The sequence below is a fragment of the Pituophis catenifer genome, unplaced genomic scaffold (genome assembly GCF_029215685.1).
Source record: "Pituophis catenifer annectens isolate HBS135680 unplaced genomic scaffold, rPitCat1.0.hap2 SCAF_2, whole genome shotgun sequence".
Lineage (NCBI taxonomy): Eukaryota > Metazoa > Chordata > Lepidosauria > Squamata > Colubridae > Pituophis > Pituophis catenifer.
Genome location: NW_027256882.1, coordinates 287,297,274 through 287,313,037, shown reverse-complemented (window position 1 = coordinate 287,313,037; position 15,764 = coordinate 287,297,274). Strand labels below are relative to the sequence as shown.

The window sequence follows — 15,764 nt, the reverse complement described above, 5'->3', positions numbered from 1 at the left end:
TGGCTAGGTGGCTCAGTGGCTAAGACGCTGAGCTTGTCGATCAGAAAGGTCGGCAGTTCAGCAGTTCGAATCCCTAGTATAGGTCTCCTGCGTGAGCAGGGGGTTGGACTAGATGACCTCCAAGGCCCCTTCCAACTCTGTTACTGTTAAGGAAATTTCTCCTTAGTTTTAGGTTGGTTATCTCCTTGATTAGTTTCCACCCATTGCTTCTTGTCCTGCCCTCAGGTGCATACAATTTAACAGAATAATAGAGTTGGAAGCGACCTTGGAAGTCTTCTAGTCCAACCCGCTTCTCCAGCATGGAATATATCATTTCAGGCAAACATTTGTCCAGTCTCTTCTTAAAAATTCCAGTGTTGGAGTATCACAACTTCTGGAGACAAGCTGTTCCTATGGAAATGTCTCAGTTTTAGTTAGTTAGTTAGTTTAGTTAGTTTATTTGATTTGTATACCGCCCTACTCCCGAAGGACTCAGGGCGGTGAACAGCCAACAATAAAATACATAAATACACAAAATTTAAAAAACCCGATAAAATCAAATTAAACTTTTTGGCCCAGACAAATTAAAATACCCCAATAATTTAAAAACAGATTAAAATTTACATATTTAAAAAGGGAAGAGATCAGGCCAAGCCCGCTTGATGGAATAAAAAGGTCTTCACAGCACGGCGGAAGGAGCGCAGATCCGGGATCCTCCGTATCTCCGGGGGGAGCTCATTCCAGATGGTAGGTGCCCCCACAGAGAAGGCTCTCCCCCTAGGGGCCGCCAGTCGACACTGTTTGGCTGACGGCACCCGGAGGAGTCCCTCTCTATGAGAGCGTACTGGCCGGTGGGAGGCTATTGGTGGTAGTAGGCGGTCCCGTAAATAACCAGGTCCTAAGCCATTTTAGGACTAGAAGGTAATATGCCTTCAATTGAATGTAACTAATCACCTTAAAACATCTAATCATCTTAAATCTTCTCATGTATCTAGAAGTTTACTGTTTGTGCTAAACCTTGAAACATGGTTCACAGTGTTGTCCCTTGAGGTACAAATAACCAGGCTCAAGTTATCCTACTTGAAGAATGAGAGAATAACAGAGTTGGACCTTGGAGGTCTTCTGGTCCTCTAGTCTTCTAGCAGCCACAACTTCGGAAGGCAAGTCGTTCCACTGCTTAATTGTTTTAACTGTCAGGAAATTTCTCCTTAGTTCCTTAGTTTCCATCCATTGCTTCTTGTCCTGCCTTCAGGTGCTTTGGCGAATAGGTTGACCCCACTCTTCTTTGTGGCAGCCCCTCAAATACTGGAACATTGCTATCATGTCACCCCTAATCCTTATTTTCAATACATTTAATGCAGGGGTGAAATGCTCCCGGTTCAGTCCGGATCGAGCAATCCGATAGCGAATGTGGCAGGTGGTTCGGAGAACCGGTAGTGATGGCAGCGTGAGGCTCCGCCCACCTGCCCATGTGTTGTTACTTCCTGGTTTTAACCAGGAAGTAATGTGTTTTTTACCCTCTGCGCATGCACAGAAGGTTTTGTGCATGTGCAGAGAGTCTGCGTGTGGCGTGTGCACTTCCAAAACGGTAAGGAAGGCATGTAGATTTCACCCCTGATTTAATGTACCCAACTCCTGCATATGTTTTAGTCTCCAATTACTTAATCATCTTTGTTGCTCTTCTCTGCACACTTTCTAGAGTCTCCACATCTTGTTTACATCATAGCAACCAAAACTGGATGCAGTATTCCAAGTGAGGCCTTACCAAGGCATTATAAAGTGGTATTAACACTTCACGTGATCTTGATTCCATCCCTCTCTTAATGCACCTAGAATTGCATTGGCTTTTTTTGGCAGCTGCCTTATTCATGGTAACATGTTTCTATCACAGGCGCAGCAATGCTGGACCAGAAGAAAATGAACGTTTTCCATCAACTAATCAATGCATCAATCAATGTACTTTGATGGCATTAAATAATAAATCTATAGTTTATTAAAAAGTGCAAGGGTGGCCAATGCTCACTAAAGGTTATGCGAGAATGTAGGGATGGCGCGAGGTGCAGCTGTCTTGTGAAATTGTGGGCATTAATTTTAATTTTAGTTGTAATAAAGGGAAATATTTGTAGCTCAGGGTTGAAATGAGGAGTCCTCGGTGCTCTCTGAGCTTGCTTGTAAGTAATCTTGCTTTGAAGTTTTATCAGCCTTTGGCTGAAGGAGAGAAGTAAATATTTTGGTGTCTTCACAGGGTTAAGATTATTTTAGGGACAACTGTTAAAATTGATAGCTGGGTTTGCACAATATCTGAACTAGATCCAGGTAAGTCCAGACGTGTAATTCACATTAATGTTAGATGCAAGAAATCAGGAACCAGGATATAGTTCAAAAATACTACATGTTTTGGTCTCCACAATATAAAAAGAAATGAGAAAGAGTGCAGAGAAGAGCAACAAAGATGATTAGAGGACTGGAGGCCAAAACATATAAAGAACAGTTGCTGGAATTGGGTATGTCTAGTTTGATGAAAAGAAGGACCAGGGGTGACATGATAGCAGTCTTCCAATATCTCAGGGGCTGCCACAAAGAAGAGGGAGTCAAGCTATTCTCCAAAGCACCTGAGGGCAGGACAAGAAGCAACGGATAGAAACTGATCAAGAAGAGAAGCAACCTAGAAATAAGGAGAAATTTCCTGACAGTTAGAACAATTAAATCAGTGGAACAACTTGCCTCCAGAAGTTATGGTGCTAGAACATTGGAGGTTTTTAAGAAGCAATTTTTCTGAATTGGTATTGGGTTTCCTGCTTGAACAGGATGTTGGAATAGAAAACCTGAAATTCCCTTTCAGCTCTGTTATTCTGTTGTTTTTTTGTAGACATTTCCTTACTCAAACTGGGTAACAGTGCCAATTTTAGGGTTGTTGTTTTTTAAATGAAAATAGACATCTGCCAGCGCCATTAACTGACGTCATTGAGCTAAAGGATTTCAGAATTATTGATTATGGCACAGAAAAAATTATATGAGAGGCTAATGCCCAGAATTGTATATCTTGGGGTAGATAATCTTTTTCTGCCTCCAACGGTTATATAGTAACAACACCAAAGTAAAAAGGACGGCTGGTTTTTGTTTTTGTTTTACTTTTAACACAAAATAGGTTATGTTTTCCAAGAAGCAATTGGAGGCTGCAAAATGGGTCAGGCTATTCATATGTGGCCCGTGAATATTCTGCATGCATGGAGAAAATGGTATCTTCTTATCTGAGCGTTTGGATTTCAAACCTGAGGAATTCAGACCATGTCTTTGTGTGACACACTATGTGCCACACAAAGACACACTATGTGAATGTGAGGAACAACAATCCATCTCACATATCCAAAGGTGCATACAATGTCCTTCAGATTTGATGGAGAAAGACCTCATGTTGATGAGAGAAAATACTATCGACATGGCCCAATACTGTGATGGGCTGTATGCTAAAATAAAGCCAGGTCATGACACACACTTGAAAGTAAATCAGGAAGATTGTAATTGTGGAGTGTGTCTGGCAAGAACAAAAAAATGCTTATCTACAGGAAACATGCACGTGTAAATCTTGTAACAATTCTGGGTAGTTAGAAAGCTGATAAAAGTAACAAGAGTTAGACAACTTGCAGGCCTCAGCTAAAAATTAGGAATGCAGATGGCCTGCAGCCAATAAAATGTGTATTAGATAACTCCTGGGGCATTCATTAGCCAAGGCTTAGGAAAAGGGACAGCTAGAGACCAATAGAACAAATTGTAGAATTATTACGAAAATGTTTATTGGATGGTATTTCTTATTATCTCGCCTTGACCTGCCTTCTCCTTTATTGAACATGTATAAAGCTTTCTTAATCCTTTGTTATTGGTTCTTGGCATTTTGGCCAGGAGCCCTTTTCCTTGGAGTACTCCTATAAAAAGCATCTCTTGTCTGGTGTCCATCATTGGCTTCGGCACCAGGCTCAAACCCGAATTGGGGACAACAACTGGGTGAATATCATTAGTTTTAATCTCAGTTATTTCACATATTTTTAAACGTGCTATATTTTTATAACCTATTTCAGTGATTTTCAACCTTGGCTGCTATAAGACGTGTGGTCTTCAACTCCCAGAATTCCAGAGCTGGCTGGGGAATTCTGGGAGTTGAAGTCCACTCATTTTATAGAGGCCACGATTGACAAATACTGGCCTATTTTATGTCTGTTTTACTTGCTCGGTACTGAATGTTACATATCTAGAGTTAGTAGGTGTTCTGACATGATTAAAGAAAGAAATAAAAAGGGTCTTTTTTATTCTTAGGGCTGGTGGAGAGTTCCCACCCCCATATCTTGATTAAAAATTTATGAAAAAGATATTTTCCTATAAGCTGTGTACAGTTTTAAACTCCTAGGCCCTTAAATATAAAATCAAAATCACATTTCGTAATGTAGGGAAAACATGAATGGATCTGTTTTATGCAGGAGAAGGAGAAAAGAAATCTTCACATATTGTAAGAGATCAAACATAGTTAATGCTGACATTAATGATGTCAGATATCTGCTCAAATGTAGCCCAGGTTTTTTAATAATTAAAGCCCTATTTTGGAATTACTTTCCTGGAAGAAGAATTAGAGAAATAGGAACGACCGTGCCTCCTTCTTCTTCTCTTGGGCAAGATCTATTAACCCATCTCCTATGACAATAATAGAACCGGGAAAATACATTTTCTAGAACTATTAATAGAAGCAGAATGATAGAGTTGGAAGGGACCTTGGAGGTCTTCTAGTCCAACCCCCTGCTCAGGCAGGAAACCCTATACCATTTCAGACAAATGGGTCATGGCTGACATTTTGCTAGCTTCGCATTGCATCCTGTCAGCCTGACATTAGCAACAGGGGGAGGGAAGAGGTCGGAAGCCATGTTGACCCAAACAGGGAGACATACCAATCCAGTCCAAAGTCAGCCAAAAGCATGCAGAGATGGAGAAGGTGTGAACCAGGGGTGGGTTCTAAATTTTTTTACTACCGGTTCTGTGGGCGTGGCTTATTTTGTGGGTGTGGCTTGGAGGTCATGTGACTAGGTGGGCGTGGCTAGCTGGTCAGAGTCATTTCTGGAAGGTCCTCGCACTTACGACCAGTCCTCGCACTTACGACCCGACTCATTTGTTTCCTTTTAACACTGATCAGCCGTAGGGCGGCCCTTTGAAGCCCCGCAGCAAGAGTTTAAACAGTTTTTTTCCCTCTAGTCATCAGCTGGGACTCAGGAGGCAGCAATAGATTGGGGGTGGGACCAAATAAAAGGTAAGAATAACATGGGGGGTCGGGGGTGGGAGAGAACCGGTTCGGTGACGTCATATCGTCACCGCTACCGGCTCGGCCGAACCGGACCAAACCGGGAGGAACCCACCACTGGTGTGAACTGAAGGTCCGTTACTTAAACAACATGAGAACTCCTTATTGGACATTGACAGATAACAGGGGGAAAGAGAAAAGAGAAAGTTAATTGTATCCTTTGCACCCCAAACCGGCAGATTCAGCTTCAGTCCAGCTTCGTTCTGTAACCACTTTCGCTTTCAATAAAGTACAGGTAAGTTCTTGACTTACGACAGTTCATTTAGTAACCATTTACACTTACAACGGCCCTGAAAAAAAACTGATTTTTGACTGTTTTTCACAGTTACAACCTTTGAGGCAGTGGTGAAATCCAATTTTTTTTACTACCGGTTCTGTGGGCGTGGCTTGATAAGCATCGTGTGGTTTGGTGGGCGTGGCTTGGTGGGCGTGGCAGGGGAAGGATACTGCAAAATCCCCATTCCCACCCCACTCTGGGGCCAGCCAGAGGTGGTATTTGCCGGTTCTCCAAACTGCTCAAAATTTCCGCTACCGGTTCTCCAGAACCTGTCAGAACCTGCTGGATTTCACACCTGCTTTGAGGCATCCCCATGATCATGTGATCAAAATTAAGATGTTTGGCAGCTGGTTCATACTTATGACCATCGGGCTGCATACCAGGGTTATGTGATCCCCTTTTGCGACTTTCTGACAAGCAAAATCAATGGAGAAGCCAGATTCACTTAACAGCCGGGTTACTAACATATCCACTGCAGTGATTCCCTTAACAACTGTGGCAAGAAAGGTCATAAAATGAGACAAAATAAAGGTCTCACTTAACAACAGAAATTTTGGGCTCAATTATGGACTAGCTATATACTCTTAGAAGTATGGAATGGAAGGCTAAGTCAACCTTGAGCCAGTCAGGATCGAATTGCTGGCAGTGGGCAGCCTGCAATACTGCATTCTAACCACTAGGCCACCATGTTGCAAATAACAACTTTTCCACTGAGCTTGAAGCAGAAATATAATACAAGAAACCATACCATGAATTTGTCAGTTTGTCCAGCTTCAAAGTTATCGGAGTTATTGTCTAATTTCATTTCATCGGATTTTCCTTTGTCACCATAAACCTGGAGAAAGATGGGAGCGTCTGTTCCGGCACCTTTAATGTCACTTGTCCAGATCCACAGCGACCAAGGATTTTCTATCAAAAATACATTTTTAAAAAATTAGATTATTGTTAAAGATTGGTGATAAAGAGCAACCCAATTTAAAGAAGAAACTAAAAACAAATTGAGCATCCATCCATTAACCCGATTGGATTGATAGTCATACGAACAGCTTTTCAATTAATAACTAAAATCACACAGATAATTGGGATGACGTTTTTGGTTCCCAGGTTGTTTTGGGACATCAATAAAATACTGGGAATTTGGATCAGACTTCCTAGTTTAGGTTTTTGTTCAGCATGATATCCTTTTTGGATAACCAGGAGGGGGGAGGAGGAGGGGGGCAAGAAAGAGAAGAGGAGGAGGAGGGGAGGAGGAGGAAGAGGAAGATGAAATGAGAAGAAGGAGAAGGAGAAGGAGAAGGAGAAGGAGAAGGAGAAGGAGAAGGAGAAGGAGAAGGAGAAGGAGAAGGAGAAGGAGAAGCCTGATGGGGCAGCAGACTAATAGCCTGTTATTAACATTCAGCTGCCTGCAATTACTGCAAGTTCAAATCTCCCCAGGCTCAAGGTTGACTCAGCCTTCCATCCATTCTAAGGTAGGTAAAATGAGGACCCAGTTTGTGGGGGCAATAAGCTGACTTTGTATAAATATACAAAAGGATGAAGGCTATTGCTTAATGCACTGTAAGCTGCCCTGAGTCTCCGGAGAAGGGCGGCATATAAATCAAATTAAAAAAAAAGAAGAAGGAGGAGGAGGAGGAGAGGAGGAGTGTGAGGAAGGAAATGAGGAGGAGGAAGATGTAATGCACTTGAGGAGGAGGAGGAGGAGGAGGAGGAGGAGGAGGAGGAGGAGGAGGAGGAGGAGGAGGAGGAGGATGTGGTCCACCAGTCAGACAGTGAGGAGGCTGGGGAGGAACATGGGCCAGTCCTGGAGTCTGGGGAAGGCTCGGACAAGGGCTCTGTGTCGGAGGCAGAGAAAGGGCCATCTGGGAGGTACATGCTGCCTCCAGAGCCTCCAGAGTCGGACCTCAGCACGGCAGAGGAAAAGGGGAACCTGTTCCCAGTGCGCGCATGCGCAGAGCTGCCAGAAGGCAAGAACAGTTGAAACAAAAGGGACGACTCGGGAGTAAGGCTGGGAGATGATTGGCCCCTCCCATAAGACTTAAAAGAGGAGCAAAGGCACGTGGGCCTTTGCAGGAAGCAACGTTTGTTCATTCTGTTCAGTTTAAAGTCTGAAGCTCTGTTGGATTCTGGACTCCATGTGGCTTTGCCAATTAGGTCTTTGGCAGTTGGTCAAGGGAGATAAAAGTGGGTGATTATCAGCCTTATCCCAAAGGACTCTTTACAACTATTTGGGATTCAACTGTGAATGAACATAATTCACAGCTGTTGCAATAAAACAGGTTTTTGGGACTACTCGTGTGTTTTACTGACTCAGGAAGCCTAGGTCCCATAAGACATAAAGGAGGAGCAAAGGCACGTGAGCCTTTGCAGGAAGCAACTTTGTTTGTGCTGGTTGGTTTAAATTCTGAAGCTCCGTTTTGACTCTGTGCTCGGTGTGGCCTTGCAAAGCTAATTGCCAATTAGGTCTTTGGCAGCGTGTCAAGGGAGATAAAGGTGGGTGCTTATCAGCCTTATCCCGAAGGACTGTGGCAGACTTCTGTCGGACTCTTTACAAACTATTTGTGACTCATCACGGCCTGGGAATGAACAGATTTCACAGCCGTTGAAATAAAAAGAGGGTTTTTGGGACTAATTGTGTGCTTTTACTGTCTCAGGAAGCCTAGGTCAGAACAGTCTGAAGGGAGGAAAATGTGTTTTAGTTGACGGGAAATGTTTGCGATAACCCTAATTGAAACGCTCCTGTTTGCTCACTGGCGTCCACAATTAATCAGTGGAACGACGTGCCTCCAGAAGTTGTGTGTGCTGCAACACTGGAAGTTTTTAAGAAGAGATTGGACAACCATTTCTCTGGAATGGTATAGGGTTTCCTGCTTGAGTGGGGGGTTGGACAGTGGTGGGACTTGAATAACTTAACAACCGGTCCTCTGGCTGGGTAGGCATGGCCGGTTGGTCATGTGACTGGGTGGGTGACGTCACTCATCATACCAGCCCTGCCTCCCGGCCACTCGCGTCAAAGGCAGAGGTAGGATTCAGCCGGTTAGGACTGATCCCCCCACTGGCTGGCCCCACTCCCAGCCATTTTCTGGCCTGTTTTTTGACTTTTGGGAGAGGGGGGCATTTTCAGGCTGTTTTCAGGCTGTTTTGGGGGCCATTTTCAGGCCAATTTTTGGGCCAAAAAACAGCCCAAAATGACCGAAAGACGGCCCAGAAAACAGGCCAAAAAATGAATGGGGGCGGGGCCAGGCAATGGTGGGATTTGCCGGTTCGCCGAACTGCGCAGAATCTTAACTACCGGTCCACTTGAACTGATGTGAACCAGCAGCAGCCCACTTCTGGGGTTGGACTAGAAGACCTCCAAGGTCCCTTCCAACTCTGTTATTTTTTTAAAAAAAATATTTATTTATTTCCTATTAAAATATTGGACACAGTGCGACCATCCTGGCATTATCTCCGCCACACACACTATAAATTATAAAACAAATATCGTATATACTCTTCATACATTACTAATTATATATAATTATTCTACCCAATGTACTCATTTATATTTGCATATATTACTCTGTTATTCTGTTATATTTAGCACAGCACAGCTACGGGAAGAAAAATGAAGTCCTCTGTAGTACTCTATGCCATATGCTAAATAAGTAAATAAATAAATTTAAAATATTTGTTGCACTAATATGATCAAGAGGAGATGAAAGGCTACGGCAGAGATCTTCAGACTTGGCCCCTTTAAGACTTGTGGACTTCAACTCCCAGAATTCTCCAGCTGGCTGAATTCTGGAGAATTCTGGGAGCTGGAGAATTCTGGGAGTTGAAGTCCACAAGTCTTAAAGTGGCCAAGTTTGAAGACCTCTGGGTTACAGTATCCTCCCATTCTCTCTGGGTTCCAGTTCTGAATCGGGCACAAAAATGTTCTTTTTTCTGATCCTCCTTTCTGTAAAGCACAACCTGAAGCTCTCAACTGTTTATCTTACCCCCTTAAGAGACAACCAAGTTCTTTCAATAGACTCGCAGGAGTAAAGTGGGAGATTAGAGTTCTAGTAATCTAAAGTTATTCTGTACAGATTAGATCTTGAACAGAATGTTAAAGTACACGGATAAATAAACATTTTGTTCCTCTGAAAGGAATGGGTGTTGCAAAAAAAAAAGAAAGAAAGAAAAGAAAGAATCATGAAACACGCCAGGAGCAGATTTGATCCCAGCAGATCCACAATAAGAAGGACAATTGCAAGAATAAGAAGATACGGTTAACATTTATCTTTCCCTGGGAGAGAGGGAGAGAATGCAATTCCTTTTTTGCAACGTATGATGGTATTCTGTTCTTTTGGCTTTTTTTTTTTATTATTTTAAAGTGTTGCACAGAAATCTAAGCCCTGCAGTTAGTGGAGTGCGACCATCTCTTCAGAACATGATTTCCCTCTTGTGCAGAGTTTTGTGGTCATTCGAAGATGAGCTGCAAAAGACAAGCAGCCCAGGGACAGGTTCTAAATTTTTTTTACTACCGGTTCTGTGGGCGTGACTTATTTTGTGGGCGTGGTTTGATGGTCATGTGACAAACAATTCTTTAGGATTTAGCAGAGGTACTGGTCTACCAAGCTTTTAACTGTTTGCAGGGCTGTACCGATCTACCCATTTATTTTTGCAGGCACTGGTCTACTCATGTATTTTTGCAGGCATCGGTCTACTCATTTGTTTGCTTTTAACACTGATCAGCTGTAGGGTGGCCCTTTGAAGCCCCGCCACAAGAGTTTGAACAGTTTTTTTTCCCTCTAGCCATCAGCTGGGACTCAGGAGGCAGCAATAGATTGGGGGTGGGGCCAAATAAAAGGTAAGAATAATGCGAGGGGGGGTGGCAGAACCGGTTCAGTGATGTCATATCGTCACCGCTACCGGCTCGGCGGAACCGGGCGGAATCCACCACTGACTAGCATGTATTCATGGGGTTATGTGTTCACCCTTTGCAACCTTCCCAGCCAGTTTCCGATGAGCAAAGTTGATAGGGGGAGACAGATTCACTTAATGACTGAATAATTCACTTAACAACTGCAGCTATTCACTTAACGGCTGGGGCAGGAAAGGTGGTAAAATGGGGCAACAATCACTTAACATCCGTCTCGCTTCACAATGGAAAAATTGATGGGGGAAGACAGATGCACTTAATGATCAAATGATTCATTTAACAACTGCAGTTATTCGCTTAATGACCATGGCAGGAAAGGTCGTAAAATGGGGCAAAACTCACTTAACTACCGTCTTGCTTAAGCAATGGAAAAATTGGGCTCGTTTGTGGTCGAAGGACTACCTGTATTTATAAAGAAATGAGAAGCAAGATTTATTTATTTTTTTCCCGCTGCATTTACTTTTCAGTCTTTTCCGACGCAGTGAGAGCATTTCGTAGAGTTCCCGTTCCACCAGGCCATCCGCTTCGTTCTCATCCAGCCACTTCCCACAGGGAAACGTCTGTTCGATTCCAGTAAATGGACAGTACACCACCACCTGGCAGAGGGAGATAAAATGAATGATGCCAGTTAATTTATGTTCCATTTGGCCTCCGCCCTTTGCCCAACCTGGTGCCCTCTGAAGACATGCTGCAATCCCAAAATATCTGCAAGGCACCGGACTGGGGAAGATGTAAGAAAGCTCTACAGCTCCCTGATAGGCTCACCTGCAGGTAGTCCTCGACTTACAACCGTTCGTTCAGTGACTATTCAAAATTACAATGGCACTGAAAAAAGTGACTTACGGTATGACCGTTTTTCACACTTACAACTATTGCAGCATTCCCAGAGGTGGAATTCACTTACCTTCCCTACCGGTTTGTGAATGTGAGCACACGCAGTGCTCGCGCATTTCACGCAGTGCTCGCGCATTACATCTGGGTGGGTGGGCGGAGCCTCCCGAAGTCGCCACTACCGTTTCTTCAGAACCAGTCCACTGGTGGGTTTCAAAATTTTTTACTGTGGGTGTGGCTTGGTGGGTGTGGCATGGCTTGGTGGGCGTGGCTTGGTAGGTGTGGCTTGGCTTGGTGGGCATGGCTTAGTGGGTGTGGCATGGGAAGGAACCTGTAATATCTCCATTCCCTCCCCACTCCAGGGGAAGGATACTGCAAAATCCCCATTTCCTCCCGATCAGCTGGGACTTGGGAGGCAGAGAATTGATGGGGGCGTGGCCAGTCAGAATTTTTACTACCGGTTCTCGGAATTACTGAAAGTTTCCGCTACCGATTCTCCAGAACTGGTCAGAACCTGCTGAAACCAGACCAAACCGGCTGAATCCCACCTCTGAGCATTCCCACGGTCACATGATCAAAATTCAGACGCTTGGCAACTGACTCGCATTTATGATGGTTGCAGTGTCCCGGGGTCACATGATCCCCTTTTGCGACCTCCCGCCAAGCAAAGTCAATGGGGGAAGCCAGATTCACTTAACAACCACATCACTAATTTAACCGTTGCAGTGATTCACTTTTAACAACTGTGGCAAGAAAGGTCATTAAACTGGGGCAAAGCTCACTTTAACCACTATCTTGCTTAGCCAGGTAAAATCTAGGGCTCACTTGTGGTCGTAAATCGAGGACTACCTGTATACTGGACACAGTTCTGATGCAAGAGAAAAGTTCCTATACACCTGTAGGAATTTCTCAAAGACGCTCTTCTGTTTTGGAAGAGATTTCAAAAGCAGATACCTCTTTCACCTAATAATCTAAAAAGAGGAGATTTTCCCCCTCAGTGTTATTAATGCTAAGGATGCACGAGAATGGCTGGTTATTCTTTTCTTTGCAACTGGAGGACTGCCAAGAGTTTAATGAAATGAACACACCGCTGTTGGGTGCACAAAGCTGAATAGCCCATGACACACATTAAGGAAAAACAGAATTATGGGATATAGGATTGCCTTATAGTGGCCATTTAACCTCAGGGCATCATAATTGTAACAAAACAGAATAACAGAGTTGGGAAGGGACCTTGGAGGTCTTCTAGTCCAACCCCCTGCTTAGGCAGGAAACCCTACACCACTTCAGACAAATGGTTATCCATCCTCTTCTTAAAAACCTCCAGTGTTGGAGCATTCACAACTTCTGGAGGCAAGTTGTTCCACTGATAAATTGTTCTAACTGTCAGGAAATTTCTCCTTAGTTCTAGGTTGCTTCTCTCTTTGATTAGTTTCCACCCATTGCTTCTTGTCCTGCCCTCAGGGGCTTTGGAAAATTGCTTGACTCCCTCTTCTTTGTGAAGCCCCTGAGCTATCGGAAGACTGCTATCATGTTTCCCCTAGTCCTTCTTTTCATTAAACTAGACACACCCAATTCCTGCAACCGTTCTTCGTATGTTTTAGCCTCCAGTCCCCTAATCATCTTTGTTGCTCTTCTCTGCACTCTTTCTAGAGTCTCTACATCTTTTTTTACATTGTGGCGACCAAAACTGAATGCAGTATTCCAAGTATGGCCTTAGTAAGGCATTATAAAGTGGTATTAACACTTCACGTGATCTTGATTCTATCCCTCTGTTAATGCAGGCTAGAACTGTGTTGGCTTTTTTGGCAGCTGCAGCACACGGCTGGCTCATATTTACTAGGATTCCAAGATCCCTCCCACAATTACTACTATTGAGCAACATGCCACATATACTGTACCTGTGCATTTTGTTTTTCTTGCCTAAATGTAGAACCTTACTTTTTTCACCATTGAATATCATTTTGTTAGATAGCGTCCAATGTTAAATCTGATTTCATAACTGAAATCAGAGCTTTACTCTTATATAAATATATATATCAATATAAACTATCTTGGGTCACCCTGAAGAGGTTGACAATGGGATTAAAAAAAAGCTTGAACAGCTGTTCAACAGCATTTTAGGAAATGTCCAGGGGGTGCTATTCAGCAGGTTCTGACAGGCTCTGGAGAATCGGTAGCGGAAATTTTGAGTAGTTCGGAGAATAGGCAAATACCACATCTGGCTGGGCACAGAGTGGGGTGGGAGTGGAGATTTTGCAATATCCTTCCCCCAGGAGTGGGGAGGGAATGGGGATTTTGCAATATCCTTCCCCCAGGAGCGGGGAGGGAATGGGGATTTTGCAGTATCCTTCCCCCAGGAGTGGGGAGGGAATGGGGATTTTGCAATATCCTTCCCCCAGGAGTGGGGAGGGAATGGGGATTTTGCAATATCCTTCCTCCAGGAGTGGGGAGGAAATGGGGATTTTGCAGTATCCTTCCCCTGCCACGCCCACCAAGCCATGCCCACCAAGCCACACCCACAGAACCGGTAATAAAAAAATTTGAATTCCGCCACTGGACACGTCCTTACCTTCTCGCAATACCAGCCACAGCTGATGCCAGCGTTATCGTGCCCGATGGAGATGCGACTTAAGGGGCTAAGGAGAGCCGCAATTTCGATATTGAAAAGGTCGGTCCTGCTCCGTTCAAACTTCCCTCCTTCCAGAAAAATCTTCCCGCTGTTTTTCAGCCCTTTGGAGCCATGCAGGACAATATGAATTTTGGAGTTGGTTCCTGCCCCTCTGATGTCACCTGTGACCACTGCCACGTTGTAAACGATACCTGAGCGAAGGGAGGGGAGGGGAGTTAGAGAAGCAGAATGCAAAATGCAGTTACCACAACAACCTTACTAATAATGGGCTTATTACTAATCAGTGGTGGGATGCTGCTGGTTTACAACTGGTTCAGTGAGTGCGCGCTTCATGCGCATGTGCACATAAGGCGCTTGTGCGCAGTGCTGAAAATGGTGCATTTAAAAGTTCAGCGGCTTATCTTCCCAGTCAGCAACGGTAAGTAGAATAGCAGGGGGGGGAATCAGCTATTCCACACAATTGAGATGAGCTACAAAGCAGGAAATAAAGGACAGGATAGAGCGGGGCAGGTGGGCGGGGCCAAATTGATCGTGGGCGCTACCAGTTCTCGCGAACCAGTCTGAACCAGCTGAGTACAACCTCTATTACTAATGGTAATTACTATTTCCGTCATATTCAAGGTACAGCTACCTTGGGGGAACTATGGCCCACCCTATTCCCCACCCTATTCTATTCTATTCCATCCCCTCCCCTCCCCTCCCATTCCATTCCATTGAAAAATGTCAGCGGATATCTTTGAACCCTGATAGTCTAAATATCTTTCAATATTCTGCAAAGGCACAGAGGCTGAACAGAAATATCAATGAGAATTTTTGAAAGAGGCCTTTAGAAAGAGGCTAAATAGAGATGGGCAGATACGTTTAAATTAACAATGACGATTCGCAAAGTCAAGGGGGAAAGCCAGATTGGTTTAATGACCATGGTTGACTTAACAACTGCAGTGATTCACTTAACAACCGAATGGCAGGAAAAGCCGTAAGATTGGGCAAATCCTACGAATCAGAGTTGCCTTGTGCTAAGACGGGCGGCTAATAAATTTCATAAACAAACAAACAAACAAAACAAAACTCGCTTAACAACTATCTACCTTAGGAATGGAAATGTTGGGCTCCATTGTTCATCGTAAGTCGAGGACTACCTCTATTGGGATCTGCAGTAGCAAGAGAACTTCTACAAAGTCACAGACTGAAGAAAACCTCTGGTTCCAAGCCAAAATTCTATCGCACAAAGTGACCGGGAAATTTTTTTCCCCCCCTGTCAAATAATGGCTGAGATAAATAATTGAGCCTCTTCAAAAGGGCAGCTACGCCAACGGAGGAATCGGCTGGCAGAAACCTTGGCTCATGCTCAGCTTCCCAGCATGCCTGCTGTTTGCCCAGATGCTTCAGAGTTCTGCATTCTCCTTTGTTTCCTTTCCCCGGGGAGCAGGGGATTCTGGGTAGCTCATTAAGCGCCTTGGCGTGGTTTGGTTCAGAGTTCCCCGGAGAAGCCCAGGGATGCTTTTATGAAAGGACGACTCCTGATTTTGCAACTTGGATTGGGCGAGAGAGCGTCCGCTCACTCTTTGGCGTCTGACTTGCAAGATATAATGGCCCAACTTGGTAAACACAAGACATTAAGCCAACAAAGCAAAACAAAGCCTCCGCACTTGTTTCCCGCAGTGTTTTTCTTTTTCTTTTTCTTTTCTTTTTGCCCTCTCTTGTCTATTGCTCTTCTTTTAATTGGAGGGAAGAGAATTGGCTTTTGAAGTTTCCTTCAAAGGGGAAGAAAATCTCTGTGCAATTCTCAACGGGGTGGAAA

The 15,764-nt window shown here is 44.1% G+C and overlaps 1 protein-coding gene across 1 annotated transcript in view; it reads right to left on the bottom strand.

Annotated features, from left to right (window-relative positions):
- LOXHD1 (lipoxygenase homology PLAT domains 1) overlaps positions 1–15,764 on the bottom strand; it is a 205,397-nt gene that overhangs the window by 147,379 nt on the left and 42,254 nt on the right. The window contains exons 8-10 of the mRNA XM_070934571.1: positions 13,904–14,154; positions 10,961–11,096; positions 6,346–6,506 (exon numbers count right to left, since the gene is read on the bottom strand). Of these exons, the coding sequence (XP_070790672.1) occupies positions 6,346–6,506; positions 10,961–11,096; positions 13,904–14,154 (548 nt within the window). The remainder of the gene's footprint in view (positions 1–6,345; positions 6,507–10,960; positions 11,097–13,903; positions 14,155–15,764) is intronic.